The sequence below is a fragment of the Doryrhamphus excisus genome, linkage group LG18 (genome assembly GCF_037039965.1).
Source record: "Doryrhamphus excisus strain RoL-2023G ecotype Guam linkage group LG18, RoL_Dexc_Guam_v1.1, whole genome shotgun sequence".
Taxonomy (NCBI): domain Eukaryota; kingdom Metazoa; phylum Chordata; class Actinopteri; order Syngnathiformes; family Syngnathidae; genus Doryrhamphus; species Doryrhamphus excisus.
In genome coordinates, this window is record NC_136374.1 from 10685453 (window position 1) to 10704943 (window position 19491).

Below are 19491 nucleotides of genomic sequence, written 5' to 3' on the forward strand. Positions count from 1 at the left end.
CAGGGCACATATAGACAAACAACCATTCACACTCACATTCATACCTATGGACAATTTGGAGTTGCCAATTAACCTAGCATGTTTTTAGAATGTGGGAGGAAACCCACACATGCACGGGGAGAACATGCAAACTCCACACAGAGATGGCCGAGAGTGGAATTGAACCCGGGTCTCCTAGCTGTGAGGTCTGCGCACTAACCACACGACCTCCGTGCAATGCAACCATGTTACCAGTTTGTATGTTAAAAGTTGAAATACTAAGAAAGCAACTGACGGGCCGGATTCAAACGCTTGGTGGACCACATGTGGCCCCCGGGCCGCAGTTTGCCCACCCGTGATGTAGACAGGTGGTGGCGGTGGCATTTGAGTGTTGGATGGTCCTGTGCGTTAGGCTCACTTGTCAAAGTCGGAAGAGGAGGACTGTCAGAATCTGACGCTGGTGCAATTCCCGTTGCTGGTGCTATGAGTCAGGTGGAAATAATCAGCATTTTATTGTGTAACATTAGCATTTAGCATTTCTTACTGGACCACTGCCTACTCGCCATGTAGCATGCATAGCAAATAATATCAAGTCAATGAGCTCCATCATAAAACCTTTAACTGTGCAGTAATATTTGCGTTGACGTCACGTAATCGTCGAACATGGAAGGCGATGAAAGCAAAATAAGACTCATAAATCAACAATTTCTGTATGTAGTTTCTGCTATAAGAGAGAAAGAGTTATAAATGCTGGCAATTATTCAGTACATTAACAATCATAAATGTATCATAAGCCATCATTTCAGCTCATGTTCATCCAGCTAGGACTACACCAACATGGTGACCTATTTAATATGGCAGGGCCACATTCAGAGACAACATCTGTGCTTATTTGTAACACATTTTGTGCAGCATCTTTTGTCTCATCATTGCATCTGCTTACCTGCTGCATGAACTTCACTTTGCATAATTTTGCTGCATGCAGCACGTTCAAATATAGAAACAGAAGACGGCCATCCTTGCATTATAAATTCATTTTGCGTGTAGCTCACTGCGGTAATGTTAATAACGTTTCATGCAGCATAGTCTAACATGTGTGAAGTTCATCTTTGCACGCATCAGCAGAACAAGAGTGTGAGACTGGAGCGTAAGCGGCCAGATGTTCAATCCCCAATAATTCGCCCTAGTTTTAACTCTTTATCTGTCGGTCAAATCTGTCTTTGCGTTGTGGTTTTAAGGGGTGTACACTTGCAAGTGTGTGTGTGTATGTGTTTGTGTACGCAGGGTGTTTATGTGTAGCCATGCCAAGCCAAGCTATTGAAGAGCTCTCATGTTTCCAGTGGGAATGCCAGGCAGAAAAAAAACGAGCCACGCTGAGTGATGATTCTCGACTTCTCGGTGCTGACTGGTATAAAAAGTGAAACGTGAGCGCATTCCCAGCGTGAGGGTCAAGGTGGAGCTTGGTGTGGCTGCACAGCTGAAGGCTTACTGAAAGATGAGCACTCCGGCCAGGAAGTTACACCACTGAGAACTTCGAAACATGTACAGGAACGCTGCACTACAACTCTACATGAGGCATGCTTTTAACCCTATTGACCCCGTACGATTGTAGGAAGCAAGCCAAAAGTGATAAGGTCGTAGATTCATAAGCGAGTGGCTAAGTGCATTATATATAACAATTGCATGTGCATGGTAGTGGTGTCACAAGATTAAAATATGACAATATTTCTTTAGAGAAAACCTTGTAATCCTACCTATACTCTGCATTAAGCAAATTTGACATATTCTTAGCCTAAATGAAGCATTTTCAAACGCAAACATGACTAAACAAACTAAAATACAAATACAATTGAAAGAATGAAAGGACATTGATGAACTGTAGTATACACTGGCCACTAGGTGTCACTACTAACATGGACCAAACTGAATAGCATCAACAACAATTATTGCAGGTTTGAGTTATCTTACAACACAATACAAATAATACAAATCCATCCATCCATCCATTTTCTGTGCCGCTTATCCTCACTAGGGTCGCAGATATGCTGGAGCCTATCCCAGCTGTCTTCGGGCGAGAGGTGAGGTACACCCTGGATAGGTCGCCAGCCCATCGCAGCGCATAATAATAAAAATATATCATAATTATGATCATCATTCATTCATTTTCTACCGCTTATCCTCACGAGGATCGCGGGTATGCTGGAGCCTATCCCAGCTGTCTTTGGGCGAGAGGCGGGGTACACCCTGGATTGGTCGCCAGCCCGTTGCAGCACATAATAATAAAAATATATGATAATTATGATAATCATCATAATCATATTAATAAAACGAGGGACTCAACTCTGAATCCCGACATCACTTCCTGTCCACATATCCAGAAGACATTTATTGAAACACACATCAGCATAAGTCTGAATGACTTATTTTCTGATGATATCTATTATATTGTGTAATATGAGTTTAAAGGTGACTATAGGGGTGCTATTATATATTTAGAGGGCTCTAATCATATTAGAAAAACACATGTAGAAGGTGGTAAACAGGGTTTCTATGCTTTAAATAGTCTATTTAAAAATAAGGAATTCTTTGTGTAAATTGATTTATTGTCATCACTATTGTTTATATTATGCGCTTTTGGCTAGGAACAACACGGTCCATCAATTGGTGTGTGTGTGTATGCATAGTGTTACAAAGTGATATCACCAACTACTGACCTGGCATCCATATTGCAGCACTTGAATCAGCTTCCTTGATATGACTAGATGATTGTTGTGTAAAGGGAGCTAGGCTGTCACACTTGATTTCTGTGTCGAAGGGAAGACTATTGAGGTAACTGTGTGAGAGCGACAGCTGACTTGTTGGGGCTGGAGGGGTAGAGGTAAGGGTTGGAGGAGCAGGGGGATGGGGGGGCGTCCAGACAGTCCGCTGCTGGGATCCCGGGGGAAACTGGATTAGAGGAGACGGCAGTGCTGTTGCAGCTGTTGGTCTATCCCACACATGCACACACACTTAATGATAGTATGAACTGTAAGAGACAAGCATGCACACTAATGCTATATGTTGGCTTTTAGGATTTATTTAGTCGATATTGTGCATGGTATGGCGCTTGCTGATTGATGCAATTACAGCGTGACGACAGATTGTTGGGAAGACGCAAAATCTGCAGACAAATAGACGCAGAGTGCTGGCGACATGGTCAAGTGTGGAAAATGATGGAAGCAAAATAGTAATATTGAAAAGATATAAATAGAAAATTTTATTTTATAAATTATTTATTATATATATATATTATTTATTATTTATAATTTTTTATACATTTTATTTATTTTTTTAATTTAATAATTTAATCGTCAAGTACAAAAGAAGTGACAGAAGCAAAAGTAGGCCATTTTTGCAGTATTGCATTGGAATTAGTCATGACATGACATAGAATGTTATTTACTGATAGCACTTGGAACATAAGGAAAGATTGTTTGGATTTTTTTTTTGATCCAGTGGACCACTAGGGTGGCGTCACATGATCAAGTGTGAAAGACTTCGGAAGCAAAATAATTTTAGCAGGATTATGTTGAATTTAGTCGTGACAGTTGCTGATGGCAATTACCCAAAAGCGCTATGCTGCTGTGATGTGATTGTGTATATTGAGTACGATGGAAGCAGAAAATAACATTTCTACAATATTACATTGGAATTAGTCATCATATACTGCCTGCTTGTACCAATTACAACATCAGGATCCATTAACGAGATTTATTTTGACCAAAAATGTTCCTAAGGACATAAGTTTACATCCCGTGAGGGCCATTTTATTAGTATTACATTGGAGTTAGTCATGACAGTGCATGATATACTTATTGATAGCAATTAAAACTGAATTGAATTTATTTTGACGTGTGGAAGGCGACGTGCGCAAATGGACAAAAGGTTAAATATTTTTGCTGTCTTAGGTTGCAATAGTCATGACAATGCATGGTATGCTGCTTGCTGCAATGAGATGAATTGATCAGACTTCTTCTAACCTAAAAATACTTTGTTGTTTTTCCATTCTAACATTGGAATTGGTTTATTTAGTTATTTTTATACTTATACAATACCTTTTTAAAGTATTGTCTATAATTTCATACATTCTTATACTTGACAACTTGATCTGCAGCAACCGATATTTAGTTTCTGTTCATCTTGACTTCTTCAGACTGGAGCCTAGAGACGTGTCTGACAAAATCACTGATTTGTTCCTCTTGGAGGCACACAAAGTTGTTGTAGTAGGAAGCGAGTCGTGTGTTCTCCGTGTTTACTTATTAAAGATGCTGATGTGCTTGTGGTCCAGATTTAGAAATCAATTTAGAACGCAGGCTCCCAAGCTCAGCCTCTGTGAACTTGTTAGTTACTAGAACTGTATCAAAATCTGCCTTTTTTATAAAGATAATAATGCTAATCAATTCATTAAACCCGTGATTTTCAAACTGGGGGTCACGCTTTAAACCATCATGTTTATTACTGTGGCTGTATCTAATATTTGGCTTACTGAGCTATATCTGGGGAGGAAAATAGGATTATGATATACATGAATATTAAGAGTGCCTTAGTATGATACACTGTGGTGCAACACTTTTTAATGAAATACATGACATTAATTTACATTTCAATTACATTAGAGAAAGAAATGACGTTGCCGACAGGGTCTAACATGCAGCAACGTCTAAATGCACAGAAATGAGCCAAAACCAAAAACACACAAACACCATAAAACACATGTAACGGTAAAATAGGGCAAATTAAAAATGCTGCAGGATCAAAAGCAAAGGCAAAAAAGCCCAAAGACACACAAACCTCTAAAACAACTTCTTGAGATAAATGCTACAATTTCTGTTTTTTTCCCATGAATTTTGAGCATTGTTCTTATGGAGTTGTTATGGGGTTTGTGTATGTTTTCTCAGAATTTGCAGCATTTTCTTTTGCATTTGTTTTACATCATGCAGCATTTATGTGATTACAGCATTTTTCTGTCATTATTATTTGTGTGTTTGGAACATTTGGACGTCGCTGTGCATTTGCCCCAGACAACAATTAGTTTAAATTTACATTTCATTATGACATACTTTTTCATTTCCCAATTCATTAATTATATTTCCATATTTATTTATATTTAAAAGTAATATTTTGATGAGAAAATGTGTTTTTTTTTCATTAATGCAAATATTAATATCTTACCAATTCCAATACAGACGGCTCCTTTTGCATGGCATGTTGTAATAATTAAAATTCCACACCTTCACCCAAGTACCTGTGTGATACACTAAACAGCAGCCATGTTTGTTTCTGAAAGCAGATTTATTGTATACAAAGTTTACAAAACACATGACAGAATCACAAGTAACAATTTGCATAAAAAACAACACCAATAACCCCACTTGAGGATGTAAAAACGAGCAAATATATGTGACAACAACCATATTTTGGGTGGCAAAATATGCCTTATGGAGGAAAATATGTGATGGAGTGACCTGGATCCTGAGACTGAGCCACCATATGGATGAAGTGGCCAAGAGGCTCCAAAGAGCTAAAGGCCTAATCCTTGATGGCTACTCTGATTGGTCAGTTTAAAAATATGAATAATAATAATAACTTAGAATAAATTATAAGTGTGTCAGATTGTCCTTGCGTATACAGTGGTCCATGTATTGGCAGTGCTCGGATAATAATGCTGAATTTTTGAGTTTTTACACAGTTAAAAATATATGTTATTAAGTGTCATGTGGAATAATTGCTGTTGACAAATATGTACATAAAGCCGTTTCGGTTGAACTACACTATCTACAAACATGTTTTTACACAACGTCCTGATAGCAGATGGCAGTCAATGGTCGGCTCTGCCATGTTCACCCCCTTCCTCCTCTGTGCCAACAGCCCATGTGGACTGACAGTTGATTCCGTGTGTGCCACACAGCACAGACATTAAGAATATGTAACACGACAGCAGGCTAACAAAAAAAACTAAACCCACAAATACACAACAAATGTAACGTGCAACTTCCGTTTTGAAGTGATCTAGTCATGCACTCTGTTGCTGTCATGTCCCGCTGGGCCAAAAACGAGCTCGATGGCAGCATCGAAACAGATTAACAATGAGCATTTTGGTCAAAGCAGCGGTTTTGTCAGAACTGGACGCCAACATTCAACATTAACTTTTGTTAAACTGGCCAGTCTTTGGCAGATTTTTGTTTAGATGCCTTGAAGTTAGCTTGCTACATGTTACCATCGTATTTAAGAGTTGAATATATATTTTAAATTGGACTCCACACATCAGGGAAATGTCCCACTTAGACCTTAGCTGGTCCAATCCTCAATGTACTCCAGGCAAAAGTAAACAAAAACATGGGTGATGGTGTCGATAATGGTGTTAGCTAACATCATGAAAACCATGATAAACTTACAGTAATCTTTGTTTTGGCAGTCTTTACATTTGACCAAATTTTCCGAGAACAATAATCATCCAATCACCTTTTGGTTTAGGTTTTAAACAGTTTCTATCTGCTCAACCATTATTCAGTAGCCACGTTTACATGGACCCAAATATTCCAATTCCATTCGGGTTATTTGCTCAAACGGAAGGAATGTAACCTTTGTATACACCTCATTCCGAAAGAAAAGTGCCAATCCGAATGAATATATAATCGGATTCACAGGTATCTTGTACACGCTCAAACGGAAAGTTGTCAGGGTGCGTTCTTCTTCGTGGTGTTTTTCTTCTTCTGTTGTTTATTGCCAGTTGGCAAGCAGCTTTCGTGTGCATTAGCGCCATCTGTGGAACAGAATCTAAACCCTTCTATATGCCATTCACAAGTCCAGTTTTATTAAAAAAGAAAATCCATATCTATATAAAAAAAAAATGGAGGGGAGCAATCGGCACTGGACTGCTGCGGAAAGTTTGTTTTTGATTCAAACTAAATTCCAAGACTGGACGAACGAAAAACTGGCAATACGGAGTTATTCCAACAAGTGAAAGAAAAACTCGATGGTATCACGTGATGTTGGTGTTTACGTTTTACTGCAATGACCCATTGACTATTCGGGTTGATTATAGCGGCGCATGTAGACACGCGATTGGAATATTCCTTTCCATGTATACCATTGCTTTCGGAAAGGTCATTCGGAAAGATTCCATTCGGAAAGAGAAAAACTTCTCATGTAAACGTGGCTAGTGACAGCTTTTATAAAACGGGTCCATTTGACCCAAGACTGTTTGGTAAGGGTGCACGTCTGAGATATTCCGGTCAGAGATGTACATCAAGAAAATTTGGGCGGTACAAAATCTGCAGTGTATCATCAAAAATGTCTTTAACACTGACTGGTGAAAGAGGTTCCTGGTTTTAGGATTGTCAGACTGTAAGTTATTGACTGTGACGTTAGTTTTCAAACGACAGTTCTTCATCCGGCCACCTGACACTGGCACAGGCTGCTGCCAACCGCCCGCGGTCACACCCACACAGCTGTGTTGTAGTCAAACAATGGCTGCACTTTCCTCAAACTGGTCTCTGGCTGTCTTCGATCTAAATAAATCCCTGCAAATGGTTTCTCATGGACCTGGTGGAAGTGGGTTTGATTTGTTTCTGTTTCCATCTGACCCAATCGACCTTTACCCTGCTGTCCGTTAGCCCAGAATGGCAAGTAGAAGCTGCCTTTTTGGCCACTTTTGGGAGCCATCTTTTTGGGCCGTTTGAAGAGGTCACCTTCTGGAAGCTCCGGCGCCATCCAACCTGGTCTCTCCTTGAGTAGCTTGTCTCTGTCTGGTCGAACACTGCGAAGGAACTTCTTGAAGATGTTCGTAGTGAGTGAGAACTTCCTGCAGATCTCCTGAGAGCGGCTTAGGCGGAGCGGGTGAGCCGGGGTGTCCGGTCTGTCGGTGCTTTCATCCGCCATCCTCACTTCCCTCTTCTTCCTTGTTTCTTCTTCCTCCCCCTCATCTGTCTCTACCTCGGGTAAGTCCAGCCAGTTACCTACAAGGTCGGCGAAGATATTATCCCCAAGCACTAAGGGTTGGCGGTTGCGGCTTCGACTCATAAGTGAAGAAGTCCAGTCGCCGGAATCATCCATGCTGTCCTGGGAGTAATCGTTGTCTAATGATGGACCTTCTCTGGAGAGGCTGTTAAGAATCCCCGGCAGATCCACCACCTGTGAACGCTGGGGAGCCTGCAGCTGGATGTAGGGTTCTGGTGGAGGGTTCCCCACCATTGGTCCATAGAAGTCCACCTGTGGCGCCATGTAGCCTGACCACCTCCTTGGTAATGCGTCTAGGTCATTCTTGCTTTGTGTTACTGCTCCATCACGTCGTTCCATCTCCAAACTGGCTCCAGAAGACAAAGTCCCTTCACTGCTGTATCTACATTGTGACATGCTAGGTCCATCTCTGGTAAACGTAGCCCCAAACTCCATGGAAGTCTGCAAACTCTGAATGGGATCGTCGGACAACCTGTGATTCCTGTCTGAAGCACTCGTGGATGATGTGTCAGAAGCTGGGGTCTCCTGAAGATGTGTCCGTCCTCTTACGACTGGTCGAGCTGATAGGTTGAGGTTGTCAAGAGCAGTCTGGACCTGAAGGAGCTTGAGTTCCTGGAGGGCTCCCATCATTGAATTCATCTGAGCGTGGAGGCCATCTCCTGCTTCTTTCATGGACACCTGAAGAAAGAGCGATAGGGAAAAGAATCATATCTACTTCTTCTCAAAACCTGCTTGGTATCCCTTTTTATCAAAGCATCAACTGAAACAGCACAACAGTCCACAGGCAGTCTTGGCACCTTGTTTAATTATGAGTCATGTGACCCAGTTTTGGATGGAAGTCCACACTGTCCCATATGGTTCATGTAAGAGAGACAGGATCCTACCATGACAGCTGCAAAACAGACTGGCTTTCCTCTTTGCTGTCATTTTGGATACAAAGCATTACCACTACCGTACTAGTACTATACTTATATGTATTTTAGAAATAATGTATGATGCCAGCACAAATCACGCACATGCATGTTAAAGTACACGCATGCATTGGTGCATTGCAAATTGTGCAAATGTAACCAAAGTGATGTTCCATAATGCAACTAAAGCATGTCTGGACATACGTACCATACCATTATTTTGAAGTGATTGAGGTTAGAAGTGTAATGGGGGACTGTCCCAAGTATAGTATATAGTGTATGTCTTCTTCTTCTTTCTCTTTTGGTTTTTCCCAATCAATCAATCGCCTCCATCCAACCCTGTCTTCTGCATCTGTCTCTCTCACACCAACTACCCTCATGTCCTCCTTCACTACATCCATAAACCTCCTCTTTGGTCTTCCTCTGGCAGCTCTAAACGCAGCATCCTTCTACCAATATATTCACCAATTCTCTCCTCTGGACATGTCCCAACCATCTCAGTCTGGACTCTCTGACTTTATCTTCAAGGCCTCTAACATGTAATGCACTCTTTCCTGATCCTATCCATCCTGGTCACTCCCAATGAGAACCTCAGCATCCTCATCTCTGCTACTATTCCTCCCCCTTCTGTCATTGTTTGCATGCTATCCTCATTAAAATATGAAAACCTATAAATGTTTGGGTGGTTTTAGTTAAAGCAGACACTGTTTTGTCATCTGTGTGATTTTGACAAAAATCAGTTCACATTTGATGGTGATTTTATGCAGAAATGTGAGAAATTCCAAAAGGTTCAGATACTTTTTTCATAACACTGTACCTCCAGTTCTGCTTCCTGTATTTTATATAAATATATTAGTTTCAGTATATATACAGTACTGTATGTACCTGCTTTTACCTATGTGTATGCATTGTGATTTTTCTATGGAAATAACACTATATTACACTATATACAATATTGGTACAGCCCTACAACGCCTGCCTACTTTCTGTGTGCAGCAGCAACGATACAATCATATTTCCCCCTCCTCCTCCTGCTTCTTGCTTTCACCCCTCATCTGTTCAAGAGGCCGGGTCATGTGACCTAACCGTCTTCTCCTGCCTCCAGACAGACAGACAGACTGGGTTGGTTCTGACTCGCAGCCCTGAATCATTTGCACTCCTTGACCCACATTGTGAATCACTTAGTTATCAACGTCATGTTATGTCTTCATCTCACAACTATTCTCGCACGGAAGAACACCAGCTTTCTTAATAAAAACTGTGACTATTAGCCAACTGCTTAACAGAACAACCTCCATTACTTTAATCTAAATGCACACACATTTATTAGATTTAACTAGAGAGCATACAACAAGTCTACTGGCTTACCTTTATGAAGTCATCCAGTCACTGACACCATACAGATACATCTTGACTGACTCTATATATTTATATATGTAGCGATCTAGCATACGCGGTGAGATAACCAATCAGAGCTGCCGGTCTGGACTAATCCCCTCAAAAAGGGGGGGTTCTGGGGTCACTCGGGCGGAAATGTAGTGACAATGAGAAGAGAGACAGTCAGTGAGAGTCGGCCATGACAGGAGGGGCTTCTTAGCCATATGTTTAGATGTGGAGGACAGTTCAATTATAGCAGGACAGCAGCACAGGAGGGGGCTGGCATATGGGGGGACGGATGGTGGCCCCCTCCAGCCCCCTTTTTCGCAATCACCACTGGGAATGTAACAACGGTGTAGGACAAGTGAGTGAGGGGACAGTGTCTTCATCAACAAAGTAGCCTGTAAGCTCCGTGAGAGGAAGACATGTTGCACCATGAGGGAAATTAAATAAATAAAATGTTTAAAAAATTCTATAAAAAATAAATTCAATAAAATAATACATTGGAACTATGAGAAAATACCCAATAACCCTCAGACGAAAGCCAAATTATTTTAAAATGCAAATTAAGAAAAAAAATTAATGAATTAAAGGTGAATATCATAAAAATAAATTACAAAGTATTACATTATTATTGCATAATAAACCAGAAAAATAATTTAAAATTTGTCATGTAAATCATTGTTTAAAATAAATAATAAACAAAAAAGAAAAAAGAAAAATATAATAATTATGAAATAAATGTTGGATTAAAAATTAAGAAAATAATTAAAAATGTATAAAGATTTTTTTTACTCAAATAAAAACATATAATTTCAGTTAACCAGTGGGGATGAGGGAAAGAAAAACAAAAAGGTTATTTCTAAATATAATCCGAACGATAACTCTCTAATGCTCTCTAACGTGAGCACTTAGCCAATATCATGCATCGTTAAGCCTTTGGGTTAAAACACTTTTAGCTAATCAGTCCATCCGCGCTCACACGGGGGAACAAAAGCCTGCAACCCTCTCCACCTAATTACAACAGTCAGGTTGTGCTTATGCCACATATGGACAACATCATTAGCGCTAATTGATGGTCTCCTGGGAAAAACAAAAAAAATGCATCATTTTGAGTCATTGTGCTTGACTTTCCTTCACATGAACAAATGCTGACTTTTTGTGTTTTTCTTTCCAACATGCTTGTTCCTGGAGTTGCTATTCAGAGACAGCATTAATAATTCATATTTCAGCAGAGTAACAACAGAAAAGCAAAGCCCCATTATTCCACATGTTGGACTCAAATTTTAGTGTCCCAAATATGTCAGCATGTTCAACCTTTTAACCACCTGGCATTTTACTCAGCAACCTAAAAAAAAGACTTTCAACTAAAACAGATGTTAAGGCTCTTTGGAAAAAGTGCAAACTCACAGGGAAACATCCGTTCTGTCCATTTTCAATAAAACGTGAGATGAGACTGCAGGGAACTATTCTACTGATTTACTTGCATCATTAAGTTCTCTCAGGCGACACCAATGGTTGTCTATTATTTTCTGTCATGCCCTCACTGGGGGACAGAAATGTTTTCACGCTCCACCGATATAATGAAATACTATTGGGAAACTGTAAAATATCTATTTCGCTATACAAGACTGAAATTGAATATTGAGTACAATAAATTTGTACATGTTGGCAGGTCTGCACTAAGTATTCCCTGCCTACTACAGCCCCCCTGACAGTACACCGCGGTCCCCTAGGGGTTCCCGACCCACTATTTGAGAAGCACTGGGCTAGACTAAGGTCCTGTCCACATGGGAACGCACCTGACATTTTTTTTGTTTTTTAGGTGGGTTCAAAACAATTAGCATCCACACTGTCCTAGATGGGGGGGGGGGGGGGGTCATTGGTCCATCCGTCCATTTTCTACAATGCTTATTCTCACTAGGGTTGCGGGTATGCTGAAGCCTATCCCAGCTGGGGTGAAAGACGGGGTACACCCTGAACTGGTAGGGGGTCACTAATGTCATCTTTTTTAAAAAATAATGTGATTTTCCCACTCTGGAAGCCATTAAGAAAACATATAAGGGCATGTAGGTACATGTACATTTATTAGTTTTAGTTATTTAAATATTTCTGTAATAACAAATGCTCCATTTACAAAATGAAATTCATAAATTCATAACAAAATGTTAAAATAAAATTAATACACTATATAAACAAATACAAAAATACTATATATGAATGAATGAATAATACTAAATACATAAAGCAAAACTGAAAATGAAAAAAAGGAACTATATATAAAAAACAAAATAAACAGAATATACTACAACTAATATACTGTATCAAGAACTAAATAAACATAAAAACCCATTTGTGTTAAAATTGATGCTATCTTAATAAGCTAAAGAAAGTGAATGCCTCATGATTTGGGCCACAGTCTCGCTGCAGACATGTCCACACATGGCGGCCATCAATGGAGAGTCAGCTTGTCTTCATAAAATACACTGCTTGCTGTCTCGCCTCTATAATTAGCTGACACATACAAACACACACTTTGTGAAATGAAAAACAAAGCTCCGCCTCTTCTCTGGCTTGAACATGCAAGGCTTGTTGATGGCTGCAAACGAGAAGGGGGGCGGCGGCGGGCACAGAGGCCAAGGTTATCAGCCCCCGAAAGGCCTTCCTGTTTAGAGGCGGCCTCTGGCTCCAGCCAGCCTCTAATTAAAAATGAATGGTGGTCTGTGCGGGTCAGGGACGGCAATGAGTAGTAGTGTAGGAGACACACAGAGAGGTTGCCTATGTGGACAGACGTTGGGGTTAACGGGCTAATAAAAGTGTGAAGCCAATAAATAGCCGCGCTAACAGCAACAAGAGAAGCTTGTTTAAAGGCCACAGTGACGTCCACGCTGGAAAAAAAAACTTGTAAATATGTACTTATACAACCAAAAAGACTACTTCAAAGCATTTTGGCGACAGAGGCAATGAAAAACTCCTCCATCTTCAATGAGAGGGGGGACTTGGAAGTGTTACTTCAACATTCCAAAATAATGTTTGCCTGGAGCGTGAGAGGGATGAAGGAGAAAAAGCCAAAAAAACATCTAAAACTGTGATCACGTCAAAGACGCAGGTGTCAGGTCGACACCAGATGACTCAAAAGTGCGTCATCACATTACAGTCTATCCATCTGCCTGTCTGAGTCACGTTTGCAGGTTAGTTCAGATCAGGTTGTCATGTTTCTATGATGTGGAGGCTAGCTAGATAATAATAATAATAATAATAATAATAATAATAATAATAATAATAATAATAATAATAATAATAATAATAATAATAATAATAATAATAATAATAATAATAATAATAATAATATCTTCAAAGTCAACGCTAACGACTGAAGCGCTCACATTGTGCGTTAGATTGATGATATCCTACTTAGGTCCTGCAGGAGTCTGCCATTGCTAATTAAGAAAGCAACATCATAAACATCATAAAATGGCAAATTGTGGCACACAAGAGTCCGCACTTTATTTCTTTATTTACTCACAACAAGCTCGTCAACACATTGAAAATTGCCGGTGATCATTACTCAATACAACAGTCATGTTACATGAATGGCGACACTAAACTCATCACACAGCAACTTAACACTCAAAAGCTATACCTCAGAAATATACAAACATGTACCAATATAAGTTTAATATGATTAAAAAACAACAATTTACTCATAATGAATTTTGTTTGAGCGAACCATTTCATTGGAGGACAAGCAGCACAGAAATGCTGGATAGTGCTGCAATGCTGCCTCTGTCCACCAGAGGGAGGCTGAAGTCATCGCAGCGCCCCAATGAATGTATTGCTCTTATGTAATGCATTTTGGGAAAACTAAAACTTATAACTTATACCAGATAAGTCGACAGATAAGACATAATAATGTCTTTAAAGTCAACGCTAACAACCGAAGGGCTCACATTGTACGTTAGATTGATGATATCCTACTTAGGTCCTGCAGGAGTCTGCCATTGCTAATCAAGAAAGCAAAATACTGTAAATTCTGGTGTATAAGCCGTACGTATCCACATTATAAAATGGCAAATTGTGGTGATCATTACTGAATACAAGTCATCTTACATGGATGGCAACACTAAACTCATCACATAGCAACTTAACACTCAAAGGGTATACCTCAGAACTATACAAACATGTACCAATATAAGTTTAATGTGATTAAAAATAAAATTTTCCCATAATGAATTTTGTTTGAGCAGACCATTTCATTGGAGGACAAGCAGCACAGAAATGCTGCCTCTGTCCACCAGAGGGAGGCTGAAGTCATCGCAGCGCACCAATGAATGTATTGCTCTTATGCAATGTATTTTGGGAAAACTAAACGTTATAACTTATACCAGATAAATCGACATTCCCCACATTGCGGGATTCACATCAACATATTGATATTTTAGACTCTTATCTATCAGAGCTGCGGTGGTAATCATGTTGTATATCTTGACTACAGACGGGTTATTCACATTTGCTCGACTTTTGATTTGGAAATTGATGTAATTTGTGTTTCCACTATCCTAATTTCATTGAGGCATAGTAGGGATTCACTGTCGTGTATAAATAATGTTATTGCCTGGCACAGTCAGCATACCATGTAAAGTAAAACCAGCCATCTTGCATTTCATCTATGCTTACTATAGTTTGGTCATGTGATCCTCCATCATATATTTTAGTCAAAATCAATAAAAATCTGAACAAATAAACCTGTCCCATCAAAGCACAGACTAAGTTTATTAGCTATGAGCACAGCAGCTGCAAAAATAAGCTAGCAGAGACAGCATCCATGCTAACATGGAAGCTAATGTTCACTAAGTGTCATGTCACTCTTATGCCACAGCGAGGTCAGCAGTCCTTAAGGGCCTTGTGCCCCTCTAGAGCTTGTCAGTTCAGAGGTCAAATGTCGGTAGCGTGACCTGACACTACCCCACAGAGGGAGCGCCACAGCCCCCCGCCCCCCACCCCCACCCCTCTCTCAAACGTTTGACACTGTGTTCACACTTTCATAATAATACACCTAAGACACCCTGCCTTGCCTTGTTGCATCATGCTCATATGGAATCATCTGGTACGGCTTTTTGGTTCATTGCTTGTCTATTTATAAAATATTAACTGTAAATAACAGAAATAATTGCTAAAATTCTAAAATAAATAAAGAAAATATTTGAAAAATATATTTTAAAATACAATTACAGCGATTAATCATGGGAAAAAAAATAACAGACAAAACAGCATATAAAAATATATATAAGTATTCATATTATGATTATTATGATATATATTATGATAATAGTAATAATAATATAATATTAATATTCATTCATTCATTCATTTTCTACCGCTTTTTCCTCACGAGGGTCGCGGGAGTGCTGGAGCCTATCCCAGCTGTCTTCGGGCGAGAGGCGGGTTACACCCTGGACTGGTCGCCAGCCAATCACAGGGCACATATAGACAAACAACCATTCACACTCACATTCATACCTATGGACAATTTGGAGTCGCCAATTAACCTAGCATGTTTTTGGAATGTGGGAGGAAACCGGAGTAACCGGAGAAAACCCACGCGTGCACGGGGAGAACATGCAAACTCCACACAGAGATGGCCGAGGGTGGGAATTGAACCCTGGTCTCCTAGCTGTGAGGTCTGCGCGCCATAATATTAATATAATATATAGTATTATTAATATAATTAGAACAATTATTATTATTATATAATGATTTCATAGTAAATGTAATAATTTAAAATTATTAAAATATTTTTAATTATAAAAATAATTAGAAATGTTGTAACATTTAATAATAATTATTATTAATAACAATAATAATTAATAATAATAATTATTATTATTATGTTTATTTGATGTGTATTTTTTTATGTATATTTTGTATGTATATTTATTTTTTGATGTATATTTATTTATTCTTATATTACCTTATAATGTTCTTAGAATGTGTAGACACCTCTTATTATTTATTATTATTATTATTATTATTGTTTCCATTTTACGGAAATGTACACACACTCACACACACGACCCAAATCATTAACCCCACATTTGGAACTCCAAAAATTAAAAGTACAACAAAACAGGCGACTCACAGTATAAAATATGTCCGAACATGCGTCACATTTGCACATATCGCTTGACAGTGTGCACATTCACCCCCCCCCCCCCCAGAGTGCGTCTTATCACGAATATACCAACGCAACAAGATAGTAGAATAGAAATAGAAGACCTACCAGCTCCTGTTTGAGTCTGCGCAGGCAAACGTCCATGTTCTTCTTCTTGGATGACTGCTGCTCCATCGCTTTAAAAAAAATAAAAAATCAATCACACACACGCACACACGCCACAATGTCACGCAACGAGTCGCATCGCGAATGTGAAATTTGTCTTCTCAGCAAAAAATATGGTTTGTGTGTTGTTATGAAAGCATGTAGTGGATGTTCATGCAGCATGCTTTCATGTCTGTGGCCCAATCCCCACTTGCTGTGACGCAAATGGAGTAAAAAGGTGAACACATATCACACTCTCTCTTTGCGTGTGCGTGTCTGCGTGCGTGCGTGTGTGCTCTCTCTCTCTCTCGTACATTCCTCCATTCAAGAAGGGCGCTTATGTTGTCATCCAATCGCCTCCATCACTCCACGTAAGGTGGGCGTGGAAGTCAATAGCGTTATAAATAAACACATTAGTACATAGAACACATACATACTCTATTTTTTTTAACCTGCATACACATAGTCAAATATTTTTGGATAATATTTATGAAATAAGTCATTTTTAATGTATACATTTTCATGTATTTATTCATTCATTCATTTTCTCACAAGGTTCGCAGGGGTGCTGGAGCCTATCCCAGCTGTCTTTGGGCTGTGACAATTTGGAGTCTCCAATTAACCTAGCATGTTTTTGGAATGTGGGAGAAAACCGGAGTACCCGGAGAAAACCCACACATGCACGGGGAGAACATGCAAACTCCACACAGAGATAGCCGAGAGTGGAATTGAACCCTGGTCTCCTAGCTGTGAGGTCTGCGTGCTAACCACTTGATCACTGTGCAGCCTATTTATTCATGAAAAAATAAATTACAATTAGATAAATAACTTAAGTTACTTAAGTAACTTTAAATACATTGAGCACACACTATTTAGCCGAATTTAAAAATGAATGAATGAAAAAAAAAACACTCATCCTACTTTAAAACATTTTGGCGACAGAGGCAGTGAAAAACTCCTCGCCTCCTTTAAATTATAAGAAAAAAAGTACACATATAGGATGGAGGTCTAAAGATGGAGGTGTCCAAGATGTGTCATGGAATATTTACACAGAAAGCCAAATTGTAAACCTTGCAATCCTACCTACACTGGTGTTCCCAGAGTTAGCGTTAGCTCTGGTGACTGTGATGCTTTTTTCCTTCAACAGTTGCTGTGGTCCCAGCAGTCCAAGCAGAAACTGTAATAATTCTACATTTAATCAAATTTACTTAAGATTTGTCAGATCAAAACACGACTGCTGCATAAGACCTGAAAATACTTCTTGTCTACTCTGTTTCTGCACTCTCATCATGACAACATGGTTCTTTTAGCCATAAATTAGCCTCATCATTGTTTAAAATTATGATATATTCATGTCAATTGTCAAATCTGGATAAGAACCGGATTAAACCTTTAATAAAACACGATGCATGACTTAAAGTGGGTAATATTTAACAGAACACTTCATTTTACATTTGTTTCTAGTATTTATTTTAGTGTATTTATAGGAATATGTTCATTCACATTACTTTTTTTATCATATTGAGTAAGAACACTAGTTTGTAAACTTATGTGAGAATATCCATATTCCATTTACATTGTACAAATATGGATCATATCCGGATTATCTTTTTCTTCTAAGCTTCTACAGTGTGGACCTACAACATGTTTTATATCTAGCTAGCATCTGTGTTGTGGTACTTGGGAAGGACAGTACAGCCCATACATGTTACTACACCCCCATCTAGTGGTCATAAGGCTCCACTGCACCTATTTTAAAAAGCTTTCTATTTTTAAATTGTAATGTATTTTTAATCATGTAAAATTTTGAATTTATATTTTTGTGATTAGTTTTGCTCTTTAATGAATAGGCTGTTATTTAGTACTTAATGATGAATAACTTCACATGATTTATTTTGTTTTGTTTTAGCTTAAGCTCAATGGAATCCTATTTCTCTTAATTATTATGCACAAATGTGTATAAATGGGCACTATTAATTCATCTACCTGACAGGTGTGGCTTATCAAGATGCTGAAGAGACGGCATTATGTGCCTTAGGTTGGCCACAATAAAAGGCTACTTCGAAATATGCAGTTGAACTGTATTGGAGTGGGTCTGGAAATATGGGTGACATGTCGGGCAAGTATGCTGGACATGCACAAAGTGGGATTTTTTTCAGTGTACTCACCCATGGAGCATTTTTGGGATGTGCTGGATTGGTGTACACGGGTCATTCCTACAATTCGGGGTCTTTAAGATCTGTTCAAATCTCTGTTTGGAGTTTTCATGTTCTCCCCATGCGTGGGTTTTTTCCCGGGTACTCCAGTTTCCTCAAACATTCCAAAAACTTGCATGTTAGGTTGACTCTAAATTACCCATAGGTATGAATGGGAGTGTGAATGGTTGTTTGTCTATATGTGCCCTGTGATTGGCTGGCGACCAGTCCAGGGTGTACCCCGCCTCTCGCTCGAAGACAGCTGGGATAGGCTCCAGCATACCCCTGTGACCCTAATGAGGATAAGCGGTGTAGAAAGTGGATGGATGACTTCATGTTAAACGATAAGCAATATAGGAAATTGTATTAATGTCATTATATTTACTACCTGGCTGCACGGTGGTTGAGTGGTTAGCATGCCGGCCACACAGCTAGGAGACCTCGGTTCGATTCCACCCTCAGCATTCTCTGTGTGGAGTTTGCATGTTTTTCCAGGTACTCCAGTTTCCTCCCACATTCCAAAAACATGCTAGGTTAATTGGTGACTCCAAATTGTCCATAGGTATGAATGTGAGTGTGAATGGTTGTTTGTCTGTATGTGCCCTGTGATTGGCTGGCAACCAGTCCAGGGGCAGCTGGGATAGGCTCCAGCACCCCTGCGACCATTGTGAGGATAAGCAGTAGAAAATGAATGAATTATATTATTTTAATATTA

General features: G+C 39.3%; 1 protein-coding gene across 1 annotated transcript; it reads right to left on the bottom strand.

Moving 5' to 3' along the window:
* Positions 1-6669: 6669 nt before the first annotated feature.
* Positions 6670-16891, bottom strand: inka2 (inka box actin regulator 2). The gene is made up of 2 exons (XM_058055586.2): positions 16546-16891; positions 6670-8655 (listed from the first exon to the last, which is right to left on the bottom strand). Exons 1-2 carry the CDS (start codon positions 16609-16611, stop codon positions 7456-7458), a joined length of 1266 nt encoding a protein of 421 aa, XP_057911569.2. The 5' UTR covers positions 16612-16891; the 3' UTR covers positions 6670-7455.
* Positions 16892-19491: the final 2600 nt, after the last annotated feature.

Coding starts and splice junctions, on each gene's coding strand:
- inka2 (XM_058055586.2), bottom strand. CDS start 16,611: ATGGAGCAGCAGTCATCCAAGAAGAAGAACATGGACGTTTGCCTGCGC. Junction 8,656..16,545: donor GCAGACTCAAACAGGAGCTG/GTAGGTCTTCTA, acceptor CTCTTTCTTCAG/GTGTCCATGAAAGAAGCAGG.